This window comes from Ostrinia furnacalis, unplaced genomic scaffold (assembly GCF_004193835.3).
Source record: "Ostrinia furnacalis isolate ACB-3 unplaced genomic scaffold, ASM419383v2 OfSCF3139, whole genome shotgun sequence".
Taxonomy (NCBI): domain Eukaryota; kingdom Metazoa; phylum Arthropoda; class Insecta; order Lepidoptera; family Crambidae; genus Ostrinia; species Ostrinia furnacalis.
The window spans coordinates 543,729-566,570 of record NW_021133378.1 but is presented as its reverse complement, the minus strand read 5'-3'; the positions used below and the strand labels follow the sequence as shown (position 1 = coordinate 566,570).

At 37.9% G+C, this 22,842-nt stretch overlaps 3 protein-coding genes across 3 annotated transcripts; 2 read left to right on the top strand and 1 right to left on the bottom strand.

The window, feature by feature from the left end:
- The first annotated feature begins 121 nt into the window (after nucleotides 1-121).
- Nucleotides 122-1,216, top strand: LOC114357390 (calmodulin). Its single transcript, XM_028310988.1, has 4 exons — nucleotides 122-384; nucleotides 465-633; nucleotides 770-967; nucleotides 1,045-1,216. Exons 1-4 carry the CDS (start codon nucleotides 203-205, stop codon nucleotides 1,198-1,200), a joined length of 705 nt encoding a protein of 234 aa, XP_028166789.1. The 5' UTR covers nucleotides 122-202; the 3' UTR covers nucleotides 1,201-1,216.
- Nucleotides 1,217-1,635: 419 nt separating this feature from the next.
- Faf2 (Fas-associated factor 2) lies at nucleotides 1,636-8,126 on the top strand. The gene is made up of 8 exons (XM_028310976.1): nucleotides 1,636-1,974; nucleotides 2,062-2,314; nucleotides 2,563-2,746; nucleotides 3,040-3,156; nucleotides 4,413-4,565; nucleotides 5,138-5,312; nucleotides 6,615-6,752; nucleotides 7,497-8,126. Exons 1-8 carry the CDS (start codon nucleotides 1,840-1,842, stop codon nucleotides 7,653-7,655), a joined length of 1,314 nt encoding a protein of 437 aa, XP_028166777.1. The 5' UTR covers nucleotides 1,636-1,839; the 3' UTR covers nucleotides 7,656-8,126.
- Nucleotides 8,127-12,844: 4,718 nt separating this feature from the next.
- On the bottom strand, nucleotides 12,845-21,833 carry LOC114357340 (cytochrome b5 reductase 4). Its single transcript, XM_028310911.1, has 9 exons — nucleotides 21,818-21,833; nucleotides 19,659-19,805; nucleotides 19,270-19,338; nucleotides 18,548-19,176; nucleotides 17,962-18,178; nucleotides 14,598-14,782; nucleotides 14,176-14,276; nucleotides 13,688-13,777; nucleotides 12,845-13,400 (listed from the first exon to the last, which is right to left on the bottom strand). Exons 1-9 carry the CDS (start codon nucleotides 21,831-21,833, stop codon nucleotides 13,169-13,171), a joined length of 1,686 nt encoding a protein of 561 aa, XP_028166712.1. The 3' UTR covers nucleotides 12,845-13,168.
- Between the last annotated feature and the right edge of the window lie 1,009 nt (nucleotides 21,834-22,842).

Sequence of the window (22,842 nt, the reverse complement as noted above, 5' to 3'; positions counted from 1 at the left end):
ATTGTATTTATTACATAATGACTCCTTTCTGTTGAACAGAAAAAAAACTGAGAAATAATATATTTTCACAAGTCATGGAAACTGTCAATTATCGTTAATCAAAATAAATTGAAAAGTTTGGACGCGGGTAAATTTTTTATTAATTTACATAAAACTTGGTGCATTTTTCAAATAATAAACACATATTCCTTCAAATTGTAAAATGGCTGTATTCGATGTTTTTGATCCACTACGTGGTATTACTCCACGTTTTACTGAAGATCAATTAGCCGATATCATTGAGTGGTTCGATAGCACTGCAAAACCTTTATTATCAATTAACGATGGAGAGCCAATAAATGTAATAAGTGTTGAAAACCTAATAAAGTATTTAGAATTGAAGAAGTATCGTATCAAGAATTGTCTAATCTTTATTTATTTTTTCTGTAAATTCGTTTTATTTTTGTGGAATTTCAATGTTTTAGATTTCATAAGAGAAGTTTTCATTACCCTTCATATGCAGAAATTATGACTGAAGTTGAAAAATTAAAAGCTGGTGTATTTAGAGCATTGACCAAGGAACAAGTTATTTATATGTTAGACAAATGGGTGTTGGAAACAAACCTAAAGCACGAGCTGAGACTTGCTTTTAAGGTTCGTTCACACAATTATACAGGGTGTATTTTGATGCCTAGTCAAGAAGCTATGTTTGATTGGCTTGAATTTCAACCAAAAAATGTTAAAATTATTTATTTAGTTAACATAATGCTCCATGTTAAATGTTTTACAGGTGTTTGATACAGAAAAAAGGGACTTTCTAGAAATTGATGAAATTCAAACCATTGTCACGCAGTATGGAGATATATTTGATGCGGATGAAACCAGAGAGATGCTCCGAGATGCTAATGTTCGAGGTGATGGAAATGTATTTTATGAAGATTTCATAGAAAGCATGTTTAATCTGGCACCAGAACTTAATGAAATCAAGGTACCTAACACGACACAAAGGTCTTATGTTAACAGTGCTTATGGGTGTTTTTCAATGAAAATTATCTAAACTTTCAGACGGAATACTTATACGAAGATCCAAATGAAGATCCATCCGTACCACCTGATCCTGTTATTGAGGAGGAGGAACCACCACCGCCACCTGCAACGCCACCTCCACCGCCAGCACCGCCAGCAGCACCAGCAGCAGCTGCAAAGAAGGGAAAGAAATAATAAAGTCAATAACACAACACAACTCATGTTTTTTACTGCGTCAGCCGTTTGATGTAATAGTTTTTAACGGACTACTATGCCAGAGGTCGCGGGTTTCCCGCACAGCAAAATATTTGTTTTCTAGTTATTTTTTTTTATCTGTTAGTTTGATTTCATAATACGGACATAGCGCAAGTTCTACACACACAGAACACGCTCTACACATTTCGAAACGAACAATTATTATTGAAAATCAATTAAAATAAAAAAGGACTTTGAACTGTATTGTATCAAGTTTACAAAGTTAAAAAAATCTTAAATAAATGCTCCATTCATTAGCTTTTGTATCTATGATGATTCGCTTACGGTTGGGTTACGGTTTTTTAATGTTTTGGTAACAACACTATGAATGGATGACATGTCATGTCATTCATTCGTCATTTTACAATTCTCATTCATTCATTCATTCCGTTTTGGTTGTTGGTTGGTTGGTGATATTTAAGAATTTGCATCAAAATAATACGATTTTCCTGTAAAGTGATTGAAAGTTCCAATTAAATATGTACTGATAAGAATATTCATGTAGGCTTATATACTGTACCCTATTTTAGTTAGTTGCTATTTAAATTGTTAAATTAGGATACCCACCAAGCCAAAGCAATGGATCTTGAAGACAATGCTTTGGGTTTGACCCATGAACAAACTGATAAAATACTTCAGTTTCAAGATTTAACTGGCATAGAAGACATGTCGATATGCAGAGATGTTTTGCAGAGGCACCAATGGGACTTGGAGGTAAATGTGATTCGTCAATTTGAAAGTTGTTATTTATTTTGTAGGTCAATCTGTTTGGTTTTGTTCTTATGTGTTTTTCCTTCGTAGGTGGCGATTCAAGAGCAGTTAAATATAAGGGAAGGTCGGCCATCGGTTTTCGCTACCGAGGCGAGGGCGCCGCCCGTGGTGCATGACCACATAGCACAGCAAGTGTTCACTGACGAGCCCTCGGAAGGCCCAGGAGGCGGCGTCCGCGGTCTCTTGCGCTATATGGTTAACTTCGTTGTGTCAATGTGTTATAGCACATTATCTTCCGTTATAAATTTGTTGCTGAGCTTCATAAGAAATGATGATAGGCGATGTAAGTATTCAGACTGTTTGGCACAGATTTCAGTCCTAGAATTAATTGTACCTGAAGCGCCAAAATTTGTTGCAAATTAAGTAAAGATATAAAATAATTACATTTACAAATTCTAATAAGAATCCTAATGGAATAAGTATTGCCCTAGTACTGGAAAGACCTAATAAATGACAGAACTAAACCTACTGTGAACAGTATAATGCTCCTTTTCTATTCAAATCGTTCATAATCTCCCATTATTGTTGCAGTGGTGACTGACCCACTAGGGGACGTGATGGGCTTCATAAACAACTACACGTCGAGGTTCAACCCTCACCCAGTGTTCTACCAGGGCACATATGCCCAGGCTCTCAATGATGCCAAGAATGAACTAAGGTTCCTCATTGTATACCTCCACTCAGAGTCTGCTACTGAGACACAAAACTTCTGCAGGTATGTTTGTCTCAATTCATGTGGTACATTGTGCAGTATGTTTCAATATTAAATTCTGCCACAAAAGAGTTATAAATACAGATGTTTAGTTGAGTCATAGGACCTTTGATTGTCTTTTTAGACTAAGTAATTTAACATCAGAAGTTTTGATAACAGACAGACCAGATTGCTTTATTTCTTGGGTCATGTGTTATTCTGAGACTGTATCTAAATATCTTGAAGTTTTGATAACACAACCCTTTTTCTTCAAACATGACATGTGTTTTTTGTGACATGACTTATTTTATTTTCAGGACAACCCTGGCAGACCCTGAAGTCATCCAGTATATTAATACTCATGCCCTGTTCTGGGGCTGCTCGGTTGAGACAGCCGAGGGCTGGCGTGTGGCGCAGTCTGTAGGTGGACGCAGGTATACTTTTAGTCCATATCTTTATCCTTATTTTTATCTTTGGGCTATCTTCCAGCAATAGACTTTCTTTGGCTGAAATGCTCACATCTTAGCTTCAAGGAAGTGTGTTTTATTTTAAAACACAATGGAGTGATAAAAAAATTACTTCTGTTTGGCATCGAGTAAAGGTTTTTTTTTGTTATGATAAACTTTGAATAATCCTTATTAGTGAAACCAGTGTGCACAGAGGCCATTAAAAAGAAAATCAATTATCATGAATACTGATGTTCGTCATGTTCTGTAGGGCTACTCTGAAACGCTGTTCACGTATGTAGTTTTGGGTCTATCTGTTACGTGGCTCATGCTAGCATCTTGCTTTGCGTGAGAGGGATGGCAACATTCGTAACTTCGGTCAATGTTTTTCACAGTAGCTCCGCTGATTGACTTATATTTACTACTAGCGGCCGCCCGCGACTTTGTACGCGTGGATCCCATTTTACCCCCTAGAGGTTGAATTTTGCAAAATCCCGTTTTAGTGAGCACCTACGTTCTAAAAGGAACCCCCAGAGACTTAGCACTTGTAGTTTCTGAGAATTCGTGATGAGTGAGTCAGTCAATCAGTGACCTTTCGCTTTTATAGATACAGATTAAATGTTTTTTTCTTTAAGTTTATTGATTGGACTTTCAAATAACACCAGTATTGTTGGAGAACCATGTTTGTTTTAGAAGAAAATCTTAAAAGTAACTGTCGCGTGAGGTGCGATTTATTGACGCCGAGTGTATTTATTTATGAACATCGTTCGCAGGTACCCTCTGCTATGCGTGGTGTGCGTAGTGATGTTACCGATTGATGATAAATATTGATTTACTAGCAGCCGCCCGCGACTTCGTACGCGTGGATCCCGTTTTACCCCCTTCATCTATCTTACGCGGTTTCGATTTTATCATACAAATGTTTTTTCCCGCTAATTCCCGTTCCCGTGGGAATTTTGCAATGTTTTGTTGTAACTAAGCTTTAAGTTTACTAAGGTACCTGCATGGCAAATTTCAAGCGTCTAACTTAAGTGGTTTAGATTTTTTTCATACAAAAGGATTTTCCCGCTAATTCCCGTGCGTGGGAATTTCGGGAATTTCTTCTTGGTGCACCTCTACGGTACCTAAGCTACGTCCCTTCCAAATTTCAAGTGCCTACGTTTATCCGTTTAGGCTGTGCGTTGATATGTCAGTGAGTCAGTCAGTTTCTCCTTTAAATATATTTAGATGAGCATTGTTGGCAGGTACCCGCTGCTATGCGTGGTGTGCGTGCGCGAGCACCGCATGACGGTGGTGGCGCGCAGCGAGGGCGCGTGCTCGGCGGCCGCGCTGCTGCAGCGCCTGCGCCGCGTCGTCGCCGACAACGAGCCGCACCTCGCCGCCGCGCGCGCCGACAGGTAGGCGGGTTTTAGAATCGCGCTGACCGCTCGCTGATCGTCGGCGCTGACAGATCAATATGTATGTAATTGAAGGAAACGTTTTTGAGTGACGCTGATCACTCGGCGCCGACGCTTCATACATTTTGGCCGTCAGCGCCGACGGTCAGCATGCGTCAGCGTGACTCTAAAACCAGCCGTAATGTTCGTTTTAATGTTCGTAATGACCTTATATCAGCAGTTTACTTGGTTTCGCCGTACAACGAACTGCGTTGCGCCGCTGCTCGCGCAGACAGGTATGATATATACTTTATAGTGATCTGGCTTAATAGCAGTCATTTAGTCTCCCCTGTCCACATCCAATTTACCAAAGGCAAATGAAGGGTTTGACTTACATTCCTCACGATGTAAGACGGGTTTGGGTAGGCCTCTTACGACATTCTGTGAAGAGTAGAAGTTGTCTTATTTTGTTTGCTAATCTTGCTAAAAAAACTGGGTCGACTGAGGTCGAGAGTTCCCCTGAGCAGAAAACTGTCTCTATTTCGTTATTTATTTTTATCAAATCTTGTACTACTCTTAAATATTTTTCACAGGGTGGAGCGCGAAGTGACAGCCCGCCTCCGCCAGGCCCAAGACGAGGCCTACGCCGAGTCACTGGCCGCCGACCAGGAGAAGGAACGGCGCAAAGCCGCCGACAGGGCCGCGCGCCAGCAGCAGGAGAATGAAGACCTGCGTCGCCGCGAGCTCGAAGAAAAGCACAAGCGAGATGTAAGTCCGACTAGGTAGACCTGGAGTCACACCAGGTAGACCTTGCCCAGTCAACCTCAGCGTGTCTCCCACCCCAGCTCGAAGAAGAGTGGCGCTAGCAGGAGGACGAAGACCTTTGTCGCCACGAGCTCGAGGGAAAGCACAAGCGAGACGTAAGTCGGAATAACTTCCAGCTCCAAGCAAGACCTGGAGTCTTTATGCCCAGTCTTCCGACCCATTCAGAAGTGACACGAGGAGCAGTACAAACGAGATGTAAGTAGCTTGATGCTTTCTAGGTCCACGCTGGTTAGACCTGGAGTGTCTATAGGTCCAAGCAAGATGTAAGTCTGATGAGCTTCCAAGTCTAAGCAAGACCTGGAGTGTTAATAGGCCTAGTCTCTCGCCGCCGACCAGGAGAAAGAGCGGCACAAGGCGGCCGACAGAGCCGCGCGTCAGCAGCAGAAGAACGAAGACCTGCGTCGCACAAGCGAGACGTAAGTAGCTGTAGACCTGGAGTGACTATAGGTCTAGTCTCTCGTCGCCAAACTCGATGCATAAGCGAGACGTAAGTCGAATGACTTCAAGGTCCAAGCAAAACCTGGAGTATCTATAGGCCCAGTCTCGCCGCGGAAGGAGTGGCGCAAGGCGGCCGACAGTGACTCGAGGAGCAGTACAAACGAGATGTAAGTAGCTTGATGACTTCCAGGTCCAAGCTGGGTAGACCTGGAGTGTCTATAGGCCCAGTCTACCTTAGCCAGTCTCCCGCCGCCGACTAGGAGAAGGAGCGGCGTAAGGCCGCCGACAGGGCCGCGCGCCAGCAGCAGGAGAACGAAGACCTGCGCCGTCGTGAGCTCGAGGAGAAGCACACACAAGCGAGACGTAAGTGGGATGACCTTCCAGGTCCAAACAAGACCTGGAGTGTCTATAGGCCCAGTCAATCTTAGCCAGTCTTTTGCGGCCATCCAGTAATAAAAAGGTTGAATCAGTTTATTTTTGTTTTTATGTTCAAACTTTTCAGGCACAGAAGCCTCATCCAGAATTTTATTAGGAAAAATACTAATTGATATTAAATCAATTGACTTACGCAGGCCTCGCGGCGCGGCTCATCTGACTCCTATTCCTCTCGTTCGTCGACTTATTGAGTCGCCTAGTTGGCGAAAAATCAACAACCTTTGAAAAGCAGAACATAAATTGACTTGAAAAATATTACCCAAGTTTCTTTTCATGCAAACTATTGACAACTCATTATGCTCGTTCATTAACTTCGCTGGCGTCTGTTATCCATCCATATGTCGGCTTTAACGATATTGTTTCTCCTCGCAGTTGATAGCAGCGCGCTCGGCCATGGCAGCACGCCTCCCGCCCGAGCCGTCGGCGGGCGCAGGCACGGTGGCGCTGCTGATCCGCTTACCCGGCGGCGAGCGGCTCACGCGCCGATTCACACTCACGCACACCACGCAGGTTTGTACATTTATCTTTTGTTTTTTCAACCAGTGGCAGTCCACTGTTTCTATTTTCTTCTCTTAGTTTAGTTTTTATTTTTTTATTTTCGGCCAGGTATAACCGTTAATTTGCTCTTTTTGTGTTGGGGCCATGGGAAGGTGGAGATGCTCCTATTTTCTTCTGATAAATTGCAAATGCCGTATTTTTCTCATGAAGAGAACTTGGCTTTCACGGTTTTGTGTATGGTCACGAATGAATCTGGAACTGGTCGCCGACATTTGTTTCTTCACATGACTGCCCGCCGACACAACATTTCGTACCGCCGCTTCGCCAACAGAACCTTTCACCAGCGTACGATTCGTCGACAGCACAGTTCGTCATTAGACATTTCGCCTCCAAACGATTCACTAAACCGATACTTCGTCAATTAACTATTCATCTTAGATCTATTCAAATAAAGTTACTTTCAGATCAATCAAATTCAGCATTAGGGATAGGTATATAAAACTTTTAATAGTCGATGAAAATTGAAAAAATAAAAGACGGTAGGAAAAACATTTAATATTTATTATGTCTGCGGTACGAACGACTCGTTTCACTCATAACGATGTCACGTGACTGCCTTTCACTTGCGTGCGTGAGACAGCGTATTGTATCTAAAGCCTGGTCGCTCACGGACCAGGCTTTAGTACGTAGATACAAACACTGTATAGATGAAAATCATCATCAGTCTGGAATATAAGCATATTAATATCTTTGCAGGACCTATACGATTTCGTGTTCAGCCACCCACAATCTCCCGAGGAGTTTGAGATCACGACCAACTTCCCTAAACGAGTGCTAGCCCGCGGCGCCTCTCACCTATCCGATGTCGGCCTGAAGGACCGCGACGTGTTATTTGTGAACGACGTGAATGCATAAGCCAAGCAATGTCAATTCAACGTATCGAATATGGACCAAATACACAATTTGGTTTAAAACTCTCCGAACCATACGTATCGGTGTATGTTTAATCACCAAGGAAACTAAGGTCCGGTATAGTGGCCAAAACTTATGCAGAGTTAGACTGTTTTGCGACTCGAATTTTTTCCTGGAAAGTTTTAAATTTTCCCAGTTTTTTAGTGTCTGTACAATTCGAAACAGGAGTCTGAGTTACTGTGTAAGTTTTTGACAACCTGGCCCTTACATTCTATCAACATTGGTGTCATTTTTAGCGCTAAAATTCAATAATATCGCTGTGAGACTTTCTCAACTGTACTTCTACATTTCTTGTTGATTAACCCTACGCCAATACAATGAGATATTATCAATTTGGCTGTAATGAACCAAACGTGAATGAAGGATGTCTTGATTTGTAAATACAAATCTGTGAATAAATGTTTTAAAACTCAATGCAGCACCTAGCAGTTGATATATTCAAACTTCATTCCTATCCCTATTGGTAATCTGAATGTTTAGGTAATAGTGCAATACATTATAAGAAAAATAACCCGTCTTTATTATACATAATCATTCACATTACATAAAGCATATTATGCGAACTTGGACACACGTAGAATGTGCTGCCTACCTTATAGAATACAAGAAATAATTCTTTATTTTTTAAAATATTAATCCACACTATTATAATTTCTAATAAATACATGGTTTCCAGATTTGTATAGTTATTTCAAAATTAAATCGTGCGTAAAACGTCACATAAATGGAGGCAGATAAATATGCCATTGTGTACTTATATTGATTTTATAAGTATTGAGTATAAAATTATATGTTGCCATGTAAAATTGAATTTGTTTTAAAACTTTTAAAAAGTTTTTGATAATGAAATAGAAAACATTTTGAATTATACTTATACTTGTCTCAGTAACCTCATATGTGTTGCCGAGTGGATAAGAAGGTGAATAGTATGTAGCCCTCAATTAGCAAATCGTCATAAAATATGACATCTCAAATCTACATATCAGAAAATAGGCTACTTGACTTACATATTACATATTTGGATTTTTTAAATGTTTGAATTTACGTTTCTTGTATGAAATGTATTTTAAATGCCCTTACGATGTTGCTCAAATAATGACATGCTTTTGTAACAATCCTTTGCTATACAATGTGTACAGTTATTAATAACTAGAAAAACTATATTTAACCTAAAGGTACTATACTAAGTTACTTGTCAATTAGCCTATTTTACTTGGTATTGCTGTGCTGATTCTCAGATAGTTTACAGAACATTAGTTTCTATTGTGTGCTAAGATTTGTTTTTATAACATAATACCTATCTTATAGTTGTAGTGTTTTCGTTGGAGTGATTCAATATTTTGGCTGGTCCCAATTAATGCATAATTTTATATTTATTTCAAACTAATATTTTAGCGGTCTATTATATTTCTCCAGGCTGCCTTTGCTGTATTCCTAGAATACTTGTTTTATCAAGTAAAACTTTTGATATTGATGTTATAATTTATTTTTACCAACGTGGATATAAATTAATAGATAGTAAGTAATTAAAAATTGTTTGTTACACGATTTTTTTGTGGAAGTCAAAAAGGTTATTTTAAGTCGTCATGAATGGGGGTTGTTTTTTTAATTTAATAATAATTTTATTTTAAAATTATTGATACTTTGTCAGAGGATGCTTTATAGAATTTAAAAGACAAATTTTATTATGTTATACTTTTTCATTCAATGCTTTTTCCAGTGGACCCACACATACATCCAAATTATTATAATTAGATGTAAAATATACTCTTAAATGTGAAACAGGTATAAATGTAAATTGTGAAGATGTAAACGCGCAATGAGCCAATTCTTGTAAGTACCGTGTTGTAGTTTGGGTCCACGTTTGCATATGTAGTGCTATGTTAGTTATCCATCGGTATTTAGTAAGTTAGCATTATAAATAAATCAAGGAAGTTTACATAAAAATAACACATAAACTATATAATATCTATCTGTTAATTTTAAATTTAAAAATGTCACAGTTGTGCATTTTGAGTTTTTATCCGGAATGCGTTTCATTGTGATTACATTGTGAAAAAAAGTATTCTATGTGAATTCACGTGATTCCGAATTGTGTAGTAAAATATCACATTTTTGAACAGCAGTCGGCATAATTGTATAATAATAATGTTTGCTTCTGTTTGTACTTACACTAGGTTTGTATGGCCATCTGTTGTAATGTAAATACAAATTAAATGTTAGCTATCAAATGTTCAGTTGGTTGGGTCGAAGGTGCGATGCATTGAGAAAAGGACTGTACAAGCATTTACTTCAAAATGTGTATTATATGTTTTGTTGTATAATAATAACGTTCCTTCCTTATTACTTGGTTTTATTTTCAATACACTCTTTTTTTGTAGTAAGTTGCCTCACTTTTCATAACTTTGATAAAATAGTGGAGGGTATTTAATTATTAAACTCCAGTTATTTAAAACTATTTATTATTTTTCCAAATGATATAATAACAATACCAAATTTAAAACAAAAATATCTCACCTGGAATGTAGGCACTTTTTAAATACACATTAAAATAACCAGCAAAATTAACTAATATAAAACCAAACTCTTATTAGTATACAAAAGTCGCAATGTTACAATTATATTTTTACATTGTAACTATCATACATTTTACACTATTCTTAATGTACACGTGTAAGAGAAAGTGATTAGAAAATATTTTCTTATCGACAACTATGTACGAGTACCTATAGAATTTAATAAAAGTATTTTTTAGAGGGAAAGGGAAAGGGCTACGAGCATTGACTTCTGCTAAAGATGTCTGCTTTAAAGAAACTAGTATGAAAGAAAAAAACAAAAGCGTCACAAATTTTTGAAAAAAAAAAACCACTGATAGAAAACGAACCAGTGAATATTGAGTTTCTATTTGTGTATTTTTATTACAATTGTACAGATAAAACTATTCATACAAGTGATACAGATGCGGTGGAGTAAAATTAACGCCAGCCACAAATGCAAAAACTAGTTACTATGTATAATATTTTAAACTATTATGCTGCATTTTTACTATAAATTATCACTGTCACAAGATTTTGCAATAAAAGAAAAACACTTAAAACGGTAAACAGATAGGTTTTGCCCTCCCGACGCGGTTTCTACTCGGTTGCACGAGTCATGGTCGCGGGCAGACTGAAGAGATGCGGCGTCGTCTGCTCGGGCGCGATTAAATTTCTTCACCCATCCGCATTTCCACAATATTTTCGTCAGTGGTACCATAGATAAGAATAAGTACTACAGTGGAACAGAGACACTCCTACAAACTACTACGTGATTTTTTGCAAAATCCCGTAACAGTGATAATTTTTCAATTACTTGGCTTGATTTCTTTGGCGTAGGATGGAGAATGATATGTAAAAGTACCTTGCTGTCCGGTTCGAAAGATACAAGACTGATTTGTGGACATTTTATTTTAAGTCTAGATCTATAGGTTTGCTGACCATGACACGCTTCCACCGAGCAATGGAGCTACGAGCGGCAAACGTAACTGGTATATCCTGCAAAACTACCGGCTTGTATTTGATTTGCTGAAATAATTACCATTTAACAATTACAAGATAATAACAGATTTTTCACTATATAAAATATATACAGTTATTGAAACATTTTAAAGAATCAGAGATGGATGGAATAATTTAAATACTTAGTAATAACTACGGATTTTACAATCAGGTACAGCCATTCTTATCGAGCTTTAACCCTGTGAAAATTTCACGTTCGCAGGAATATCGGAAATGTATTGTGTGTCTTTATCTACAATCAAATAAGTAACATATTTGATACCGACATTTTTAGTTATTTTACAATAAAAAAATATTCTAAAATCTAACACAATTTTGTTAACATTTTATAAAAACTATTTTATCACACGTTTGTTTTAAATCTAATGAAAGTGCAGAAATACATTAATTTTTGTCTTAAGTGCGTCTTAACATTTGGCCGAAATGTCTAATTACATTCAAAAATATGTTTGAATTTTCTCATGAATCTATTACGTGACGTATAATTAGTTTCTCACTCATGGGTTAATTTAATACTATCTCCAATACTAACGTTAGTTAAGATTTTAAAATTCATCACATTCTGAAATGTGTAGATTATTTTAAAAGATCTTTTAGGTAGGTACGTCGAGAAATAAATACCTATTATCATAATAGTATTATGTTACAATTTTATTAACAAATCAATGTGAAAAGAATTTCAGAAATCTAAGAACACTTAGTGCTCTCATGTGAGACGCATAGGTTCTTGTAGTGACCTTACTAGTCGTAATAGTGTAACCAGGCCTGGCTCACTCCGCGCGGTACATCCGATAATTACCTACAGCGGAGCGCCCCGCCGGCGGGTATTATATCAGTCGAGTGTCACGCGCACGCCCGTCGGGACTTGATGTTTTGCCTTTAATAAATAATTTCTTTTGAATACAATTTATGATGTTTTAAGAATTTTATCGTTAAAATATTAACTATTACCTTTCCGTGTAGGTAAATGAAACGGAAGAGTAACATCGATACACCAAATTACGACAAGCTAGTTCTTTTACCATAATGCATAGGTACCCCAACAATATTCAGTAAAAAATAAATTGTTGCCAAAGTACAGCGAGTAACATTAGATTAAGTTTGTGCAAAGCCAAATACAAATATGATTTTCGGGTGATGCCTCTCGTTCTATGATGTAGCCGTTTCGTGTTTGCGTAGGTAGTAAGTAGGTAGGTATGATGTCATTCTTTCATCTGTGATAGTAGGTATGTTTAATTTATTTGTCTTATGTTAAAATAGGTATGAATGAAGACATTGTATTAAAATAAGTACTTTTTTATCCTAAGTAGGTATATTTAAAATGTTATTTTTACAAAGGTAAAATAACACTAATACTTACCTACATACGTACCTCATTACAAATAAGTATAGAAATAATCTACCTAAGTAGATTAATTCTATTTTTTCACTAGACAGCATAGCAACCCTAGCAGCGTAAGAAGAGTTCAGAGGCACGCGATAGAAAGAGACAAAACTTGTAGGTGAATGAAATTGTAAGTACGTAGTGCTGTGCGAGCTGAATTCCACTGTATCGCGTCGTAGCAAGACTCGCATTTATTTAAATCGTCTTGCGGAGTAATCCTTCTGTACCTGTACTATTACTTATTCTGTGGTGTAACATAAGTTTCGAAGATCTTCAAAGATATACTTAAAATATGTATGGCTTTAATAGCAAGGGAAATACAACCATGTGCAACAGGTTGTATCCCTGTCGCATAAGGTGTTAATTCCCGTAAACCTTGAGATATTAAAAATGGCGACGAGCCGTAGATTATGGCGAGGTGACAGTTACAACGGATGCGGTACGTACACCTACGTGATTCAACTAATGCTCGCGTTGCTTGTGTTGTCGACTGTACCTAATTTATTATTTACAAGTTATCCCATAAATGCATGTACACAATCGTCTTTAAGTGCGCACTTCTTCAGCAGTTGTAGGCCTGCCTGCGTGAACTCGGTGGGGCCACACACGCACACAAAGTGGGAGCAAGAGTCCCCACACTTGAGGGATTCTTTGCCCAGAGTCTGAGTAAGGAGTTCGAAGCTGATGCGGCCTTTCGGGCCGGACCAGCCAGACTTCGCGTCTGATAGAACGTGTGTCACAGCGAATCTAGAAAAAAACGAACATGGTTAATCACTATTGTATCAACTTGTATAGTGATAGCAGATAGTGAGTAGCTTAGTGAGTGCATTTTATTTTAATAAATTAACTCTGTATATTAGTTAGTAGGTATTGAATATGTAGGTACATTTCATTCCAATTTAGTCTCTATTACCATCTTACTTTACTTAATCTATGTCAAGGAAAAACAAAATAAACTGCTTTTTATGCTAACGAATGACTATAGATCAAACGAATTAAAATAAATCACAAAGTATTCATTGTAAGCTTTTTACCTGTTATCCTCTTTCGCTATTGTTTCAAAATTATCGCGGAAAAGAATGTCGTCCTCCGTTTTGTTGAAGAATAACAAATGAGCGCGTTCGCTGAAACGAAAATATTACCATTTTAGATTTATGCGGAGTGACGAACAACCGATTGGTGTGAGGGGTTGTACAGCACCTTTTGATTCAAACAAGCGTGGATCAAGTGGGATTGTTGTCGAGTGAGGGATTGACGTTTGGCATTACGTTACGTCCTACGTTATTTCAAGGATATCAAAGGGTCGAATTAACCTTCCATATAGTAGAGGGTTGTGGGCTGTTAGCCCTTAGTACGACTTGTTGGTGTTAGATTTCAAACATGGAATCCTAATGGATTATATTAATAACATGATTTGTGGAAAGTCGTCTCAGGGACTCAAGTCTAGTTTTTACGAAGTGATATTTTGTTCTAGTTTTTTTTTTATAGTTGATTGAAAAATAAAAAAGACATGTGCGCTTACCATCTTGGATTGGACCTCGAGAGCATAAACTTTAGCAATCCCAGCATAGGTGTAATACCCGTACCGGCTGCTATGAAGTAAATATTTTTCACTGCTTTTAGCTGAAAATAAAAAACAAATACACATTTAGGTCGTCATTACATTGAAAATAATTAAAACAAAGGCATTTTTTTGTTTTAATTAATTATGTAATGTCGCATACCATCTAGGAATCGAACCCATAACTCAAAAGACTCAATATTCAACCTTTGGTATTTAAAAGTAGGTATTCATAACAACTAATTTACCACATTTAATTTTAAATTAACTAACTAAAATACCCAAAGGGTTGCTCTACCATTGATCACATCTAGAACCGCTAGGGTGAGATTGTTAGTCCTTCTAAATAAACAAAAAGTAAACAAATGAAAAAAATACACTACCTTTTGCAATTGAAAACTGCCATACGGCCCAGACAGCGTAACGGAGTCGCCTTTCCTCAACGTAGTGAGGTGTGGCGAGAGTGCACCCGTGGGGTACTTCTTAACAGCTAGCCTCAGCGCTGCACCGCTGTCCAGAGAGCACCAGCCCTCCCCGACAGGAGTGTATGACCGCACGCACTCCGAACCTATAACAAGTAATAAGTTTTTTTTTTATTATTGGTAACTTTGTCATTGCACAAATGATTAATGTCCCCCAATGATTTCCATAATGACTGATTGGAAGCAGCCTGCATCCAGTGGTTTCCTGAAACCTTTAGAAGGACATCTACCAATACATGTCATCCATTCCAGAGCCTTACTGCACCAGCAGCCGTCAGTTAACTGTATTATAGCAATAGGTATAGTTCGTACTGCGATACTAGCAATTTACTTAGTGTGGTAAGATATGTAGGCCTAGGATGCGCGCCGCGATAAGCGGTTATCACGCAATTTATCGATTTTGCCCATACATTTTGACGTCGATAAAGTAAGTAGGCAGATATATCACGGCGCATTGGGATGCGTCAATGATTTTTACCATCAGAACTGACACGAAATTGATATTTCGTCTCTTCTAGGAAATTATACCAATATATGCTGTTGAAGGAATATGTACCTAACTACCTAAGGTACAAACCCCTCATTATATGAGTTCGATTCACACTTGACCGGCTTTCTTTCTTTTTAATTGATTTCTTTTACATAGTCTGAATTGGATCGCAAGTCGTTTCTAGTGTTGGATACCCAAAGGAGGAGTGATTGGGACTTGAAATCGTCTTATTGGTTTTCAATTAACCTTTCGGCTTTACGTTAACCTTCAGGTTCGCCTTGATACCTGGATAATTAGGGTGCCCTCTCAGTAGGCATGGAAATGATGGAATGAAATGGTCTGAAATTATGTTGATCCCGACTGGTCGTGGTCTCTTCCACGTGGTACTAGTCTGCCCTATACTAGAGTGTAATTTAAAAGCCGGAGGCGCGGAGGGAGTGGAAGTGAGCATGGCATGCCGGGTATATGTTACGCCAGAGCGGAAGGACCGCACTTCCCGCAGCGCCGGAGATAAGGCAATCCTAATGCTTGCTTGCTTGCTTGCTTGCATGCGTGCTTCCTTGCTGCTTGCTTGCATGCTTGCTTGCTGCTTGCTTGCATGCTTGCGTGCTTGCTGCTTGATTGCATGCTTGCTTGCATGCTTGCTTGCTGCTTGCTTGCAGGCTTGCTTGCTGCTTGCTTGCAGGCTTGCTTGTTTGCATCCTTGCTTGCATGCATGCTTACATGCTTCCTTACAGCTTGCTTGCATGCTTGCTGTTTGATTGCATGCTTGCTGCTTGCTTGCATGCTTGTTTGCATGCTTGCTTGTCTATTTATATTTGTTAACTTATATTTTATATGTATAACATTTTTATATTTCATATTTGTTAAAATTATGGTATTTTGTATATTATGAATGGTAATATTTATGGCATTGGTTTAGATGCCAATAAATGTTATGCCTAGAAATCGTTATTAAAAAAAACAAGAATACAGAAAAAATATATACTAAAATATTATTATAATAAAAGTGGTTATGGCAAAAAAAAATATGCATTATGATTTATTCTGTATGAACGTTATGCGAAATGATGAGTATGCCAAAAAACTTTATGCACTCTTAAATTATGACAATATTTTTTATGCAACCGAATATGGACCCGGGTAATTAATAACGATTAATCTAATTTACCTATACTGAGTAGTATATTCTTAAGACATAGCTATCAGGGTTCGAAAGTATAATTATCAATGATAATTATCACGATAATTATCATGATAATTATCTTGATAATAACAAATGGATAATTATCGGTTGATAATAACAAAAAAATGCGCTTGTGAAAGTGAGCTGTATTCGAAGTTTTCGAACGTGTATTTCCGCCATTGCGTCTAGTGGTGTGGTCGTTATTCAACATAGATAGTTATAAAAATCTATTTAGCTCCACAACAATCACTTTATCTAGCGTCAAAATATTTATCTGTTTTCCACAACGCTTTATGCGACTAGTGAGGAATAACTTGACAACAATCAGCAACCAAAACATAAAGCAACATTCGAAATGAATAACTCGACTTAAAAGTAAAACAATGTAACATCAGAATTTCTTATGAAACAATATGACAAATGTATCTTATACTGTTGATAATTATCATGAAGCTTAATTATCTTGATAATTTCGAACCCTGATAGCTATAGAATCTTTCTATTAGAATATTTATTAGAGATCGCAAACGACTGTCTTTTGCGCAATGAGTTCACTTCAAAATAAAGTTGTGTACATTACATAGTTGATAGTGGACTGGACATAAGTATATTCTTTAAAAAGATGACGTTGCTTTAAGTCTGCAATTCCTAACCAAAATATGCGTGTTTCATCTAGGAATCGAACCTAGACTGCCTGATCGCGACACAGCAGTTGTAAGCTGAATCATCGTTCATTGATCAATAACGTCGTCAATTTAGGTTAATGCAGACACGAATGACGTCAAACCCGCCCCGACCAAGATCTAACGAGACGACGTGGAAGGATTATCAAGTAGCTCCTAATCAATGTCGCTTGGTATTTGAACTAACATGCAAACTGAATAGAACAAAGCGAGAACAAAGTAACATAATTTTACGGATTGTGGAGATATTTAACATAACAAAAAAAAATAGTAGACTTATAATCAAACTAACTTTTGCCCGCGGCTTCACCCGCGTGAAATAGTTTGTTACAGATCGTCATAAATTATAGCCTCATATGTTATTCTGTAAAGTTTAATCAAAATCTGTTGAGTAGTTTTGGCGTGAAAGAGTAACAAACATACAGACATCCATACAAACTTTCGCATTTATAATATTAAGTAGGATAGTTGCCCAAAAGAAAAGAAAACCTAAGTATCAACGTCCCACTGCAGACAGATCTCACTACAACAATTGGGTAGAGATTTCATTTATGGGAAATACATATAATTAAAGTGTTTATTTTAAAGTTTATATTAATTTTCATTTATACCAATATAATGATGATATGAGCGGGCTAACTTTTCAGGACCAACGGGGGGATGCTTAATGCTTGTCATAAATGATATTAAAAATCATTGAGTTAATGTTAAAAATAGTCAAGATTTTCCTTTTACCTAGGTTGCGAGTGCAACCGTAGCATAGGTTGCTTAACACGTTGTCTACATATTGTCCGACCGAGAATGCTAGCATCTATCCACCCCTCTATCACTGCTAAATTCCTACAAATAATGCACTATTTTATTGTACGAGTATCCTGGCTTTAACTAAATAAGATAATTCCTTACCGCTGACTCTTCTGTGGACTCGCACGTGGTGTCCCAACGGCACGACTACAGGTCCTGAGCGGGGTTCCAGTGCCAGCATGGTGGTGTCATGGGTCACACTGCCCACTCCCACCACGCGGCAGTCCACGCTTCGTGGTGACGACACGAGCGATGGTACACCTATAGTCACTTCTCCGCACGCTTTCCACACTTGCGGTTCAACTTTTTGGGCTATCACCTAAAAACGAAATTAATTTAACATCAATATTGTTAGTCATGTCACCCCAGTAGACCCCAGCTTATCTGGACATGGTGAAGAGGCTAGATAAATCCTCCATTTGCCACTAGTGAACTAGAGAGGGTCGTGTTCCTACATACTTAGTTGAGTCTAAACAAGGCCTGATGACAATGATAGTGAACATATTAATCATCATTATTAATGATGTTAGCAACAAATAACATAACCCTCCTTCTAGAGTAATCAGGTAAAAAACTTTTTTCAGAAATCTTTATGTAGAGTTATTAGCTTTGTAGAATTACTCCAAGAAATAATTTGGTATCAGTTTTTATCTAAAGCTGTTGTTGAATGTTAATTAATTAAACTCACATCTATTTTTCCACTCTCGGCGTATATCCGCAGCTGCAAAGGCCCCTGCAATTTTCCCTCGGGCACCAACTTGAGCGTTCTAAGCCAGCCGTTAGTCGCCACTTCAATTAGCAAGACGCCCTCCGTTATTCTCGCACACCCGCCCGGGTTGGCCAAGGGGCCCGTGTAGACGGACACAGTCAGTTTCATTGACGTCTGAATCCAATCGTACCTCAAAGGTGGAACCTCAGATTTATCTAAACTTTTAATAGGACTAGACGCAGCTCTACGACTTATCGAAACCGGCAAATCACTGGACTGTATCAAACTCTGCATGATTTTACTCGGCGGACTGCCTTTCATGTTCTCCTCGCTTTTGGACGAAATTTTCTTTCTGACCGGCGTTATGCAATTAGCTAAGTTTTCCATCGATTTTCTGACGAGCTCTTGCGCTTTAGAGGGTTCTCTAAGCCGATCCGACTTGGGCGAGGGGTTCGAGGAATCGAACAACTCCTCAGCGTCTGGTAAATCGAATCGAAGTGGTCCCACGAGACATTTCGCTAAAAGTGAGTCGTAGTTTACCCATGGATGGACTTTGTCGAATAACTGTGTTGCGTCTATTCCCGCGCCGCGCATTAGTTCCTCGGGGCCTATAAATAAGAAAGAAATTGGATTGTGTTTTCAATAGCTTTCAATACCCGTAGAGTAAATAAATATTGACGTTTTGGTAAAATATTGCTCACCTCCGGGATGGTAAGGCAAGTAATGTGTGATGTTGTATACTCGCCCCCGGATCGCTAACCACGCGTCTTCTGAAACAATAATATGAAAGTTGCGTAAAGTTTTCTGTATTGATTTTATTGTTAGTTTGCAATAGAAACTTCTTGTTTGTTACTCTGTTGTTTTAATGAAGTTAAGTGGAACTTTAGTGTTGACACACAGTAGGTACCTACACTTTGATTGCAAAGTCGACGACGAGAAAGCGCATCAGACAGTATGGTCTACTTAGGTAGTTAGTTCCAAACTATAAAGTACATGGTTTTATGACCAGTAAGGTAAGTGATTGATATTCGAAGGGCTTATTTCTTTTTAACCTGTTCAGAACCCTAAGTAAATCTCTATAGTGACTAACTTTGTGTATTGTGCGAGGCGAGCTCCGCAGGGCTGACGGGGCGCACGCGGCCGCCAACTCCAGTCAGGTCCTTCCCGGAGTTGCCCAGGCGGATCCAGTCCATCAGACTGTGGCCCGGCTGCAGCGCGCATTTGTTGCGCGGGTTGCCTGTAAGAAACATTTGTTTATTAGTCGTGTTATTTAGATCGAATCAGAAATGAGAAGAACCAAAGTGACTGTCATAGTCCATAAAAAATTGTAGCGATGAGTTCACATCAACGCGTCCTGTCATTGGTCGCGGCGATTCTAGCACGCGCAGTGATCGCCGACGCGAGCTGCATGCGTTGGTTTGGTTAAAATTTTACAACCAATTGAAAACTGTTTTCAGCGCTATAATGTAAGTAGTGTTAAGAAGTCGAGTTCATCCTCAAACATGGAATTTGTTAATGTTGTTTAGGTACTATTAGATAGTAATACTATACATTTTTATATAAGTAGAATATAAAACTTTGGTGCTAAACTTATCGTGTAATCGCCACACGGAGCTTTAGGACACCCTCAGTTTGGTCACAGAATGGTTATTAGTTAAGTGGATCGACGATAAATGTTAGGTCTAGGTAGTCAAGGCAAATGGACGAGCAGTCCTTGGCAATGAATAGAATATTGGGTAGCCTATATTGGTCGAAGACGTTCATTAGTGGACTGAATAACTTAGGGAACTAATACTAAGTAGGTTACTATGATTCCCTAAGAACCTAACCTTACACAATACCGCCTTACAGTATCTATCGGGAATAAATAGGTACCTAGTATACAGGGTGTTAGGTAAATGGGTATATGAGCCGACACTAGCCTATGTTAACATGGGCATATAAATGGTATGTTGAAGTCAGAAAATTAATATCTTCATTTTAATTATTTTAATTTTCATACAAATCGTATTTTATAAAATTTATTTTGTATGAAAATTCAAAAAATAAAAATGACGATTTCAAATTTCTGACTTCACCATACCATTTATATGACCATGTTAACATGGGCTAGTGTCGGCTCATATACCCATTTACCTAACACCCTGTAGAAGAAAGGCAGCCAAATACTTCTTCCAATAGCTAAATGTCCCAATGATACCGTTATGCAAAATTGGATTTCCCTCATAAAAGATTGTCCGCTATGAATTTCGTCGGAAAAACAGTGTTGATCTAAGATAAAACCCCCGACAAAGAAATAAAAAAAATGTTAAGTATTTCATGTATTTTTCGTACCTACTTGCTATATTAACAATAAATTAAACATCTATAACAATTAAATTTTATTAATTAATCTAATACAAATACGTCAAATTCTCTACACAATTAAAATGACATTTATTGCATACAACCATTTATTTTTACAATCCATTTAATATGCCGCATCCAATTTACAAAGTTCGCTCAGTGCGCATTACATCCGCGGTTGACTGGCGTGTGGTGACTAGAGATGGGTAGTGGGTAAAAACCCATTTCACCCGATTGGGTTAAAACTGGGTGATTTGGGTAAAAACCGGGTTTTTACCCAAATCACCCAGTTTTAACCCAATCGGGTGGGTGAAAACAAAAATAGCGTTTTTTTAAAGTGAGAAGTGGTATTTGTTGCTAAGGGGGCGTTCTAGTGTTACGTAATGCAATCTGGGGGGAGAGGAGGTCTTGAAAAACGTTACAATGCGTTACAGTGGCGGAAGGGCGGTTCGATTTCAAGTTTTTAAGCAGAAGTACTTTGTAGTTGGTGTTGTTATTTGTAACTTTATACCGTAATGTCATCAAAGAGAGAGTTTGGCATCTTTGGCATCACCCCCCCCCCCCCCCCATGTCCTTGCCATGATCACAAATTATTGTGTTCTTACTAAATTTCTTCTAAATCGGTTCAAATATTCTTGAAATAACACCATTTTATAAAATAATTGGTCACATCATCATAACGTGATCAATTTTACGATTTGGCCACGATATAAATGCATATTAGTGTTAGATTTGACTTATTACTTATTAATCAATAAACTTAAATGAGAAAAATTCAATAAAAATAAAGAAAAGATACCAATTGAAATAATTATAAAATTATTTGTTTTCACCCGGTGTAAACACCCACGGGTGGAATGAAACGGGTTTTTATTGGGTTTTTACCCTCATGTGGGTTTTTACCCGGGTGGAAACCCATCTCTAGTGGTGACTCGTTATGCTTTGGCTCGAAGTTTTTTGTTGTGTACCGTCACATTATTTTTATTTTTGTTTAAATGTTGATAGTTACCTTGATTTTGTTTGTAATTAGTCGTACACTCATTATGTTTAAATAATTTAAATTGAAATGTTTCTCAGGAAGTGAATTATTGTTAATTCTTATGAGAAATAAAGTTCTTAAACCGTTACTTAAAACAAGCTTAACACTGATATCTTATGTCTTACTAAGTTCTGACTAATCGGTACGATTTGCAACAAACCAGCCACCAAATTAAATTTTATTGGCTGTACAGGCGACTGAACGTAGAAAAACTAGGTAGATTGTTATTATGTTCTGCCAATGTGATTGCTTAAACGCGTAAGGGTTTTGGAATAATTCAGTTACGAATATTACGATTTTCGCGGTTGGCTTTTCCTTTTGTAAGTCGGCGGCTTTCTATTTTCGCTTAGTTTCATTCACGCGAATTGAGAATGCCTTTACATCTATTCACATTTCGTCTCCAAGATTTACGCCACCGACGTTTGGGGAAATAACTTCTTACAATACAATAAAGGACAACGGCGAAAATAATGTTATTATTTTGCTAAGCTAAAAGTTTTCTTTTTGACACTGGTCAAAGAAACGGAGAGCAAAGAAAAGATTTATACAAGTAGGTGAGTATTATTATTTTTTGTCAAAAAATTAGATGTAGAAATACAAGAAAATATTTTATTCGCCTAATCATCTAGATATCTTATGTTGTAAATAGTGATTTGTGGAACATATAATGACGACCCTAGTATTTAAACGGTTTTGGATAGGTATGAATTAAGTATCGTTAAACTTTAGATAAAGACCAAGCTGCCTTACCGGATCCACTCTCTAAACCCTGCTCTCTCATTACTTAGAATATTCTTTATCTAGTCCTGGATTTTAAAATGCGAGAGTTCTTCGTCTAAAAGGAAATATACGGCGACTAAAGGAATCTGAGATTATGTTAATGCACAGT

What these genes read in the sequence shown, in the direction of transcription:
- LOC114357390 (XM_028310988.1), top strand. Translation starts at nt 203, where the DNA reads ATGGCTGTATTCGATGTTTTTGATCCACTACGTGGTATTACTCCACGT. An exon ending in AGCTGAGACTTGCTTTTAAG is followed by an intron (nt 634 to 769) that starts GTTCGTTCACAC and finishes AATGTTTTACAG; the next exon opens with GTGTTTGATACAGAAAAAAG. An exon ending in CAGAACTTAATGAAATCAAG is followed by an intron (nt 968 to 1,044) that starts GTACCTAACACG and finishes CTAAACTTTCAG; the next exon opens with ACGGAATACTTATACGAAGA.
- Faf2 (XM_028310976.1), top strand. Translation starts at nt 1,840, where the DNA reads ATGGATCTTGAAGACAATGCTTTGGGTTTGACCCATGAACAAACTGAT. An exon ending in GAGACACAAAACTTCTGCAG is followed by an intron (nt 2,747 to 3,039) that starts GTATGTTTGTCT and finishes TTTTATTTTCAG; the next exon opens with GACAACCCTGGCAGACCCTG. An exon ending in AAGAAAAGCACAAGCGAGAT is followed by an intron (nt 5,313 to 6,614) that starts GTAAGTCCGACT and finishes TTCTCCTCGCAG; the next exon opens with TTGATAGCAGCGCGCTCGGC.
- LOC114357340 (XM_028310911.1), bottom strand. An exon ending in CGCCTCGCACAATACACAAA is followed by an intron (nt 19,339 to 19,658) that starts GTTAGTCACTAT and finishes TTATTGTTTCAG; the next exon opens with AAGACGCGTGGTTAGCGATC. An exon ending in CCGAGAGTGGAAAAATAGAT is followed by an intron (nt 18,179 to 18,547) that starts GTGAGTTTAATT and finishes TTTCGTTTTTAG; the next exon opens with GTGATAGCCCAAAAAGTTGA.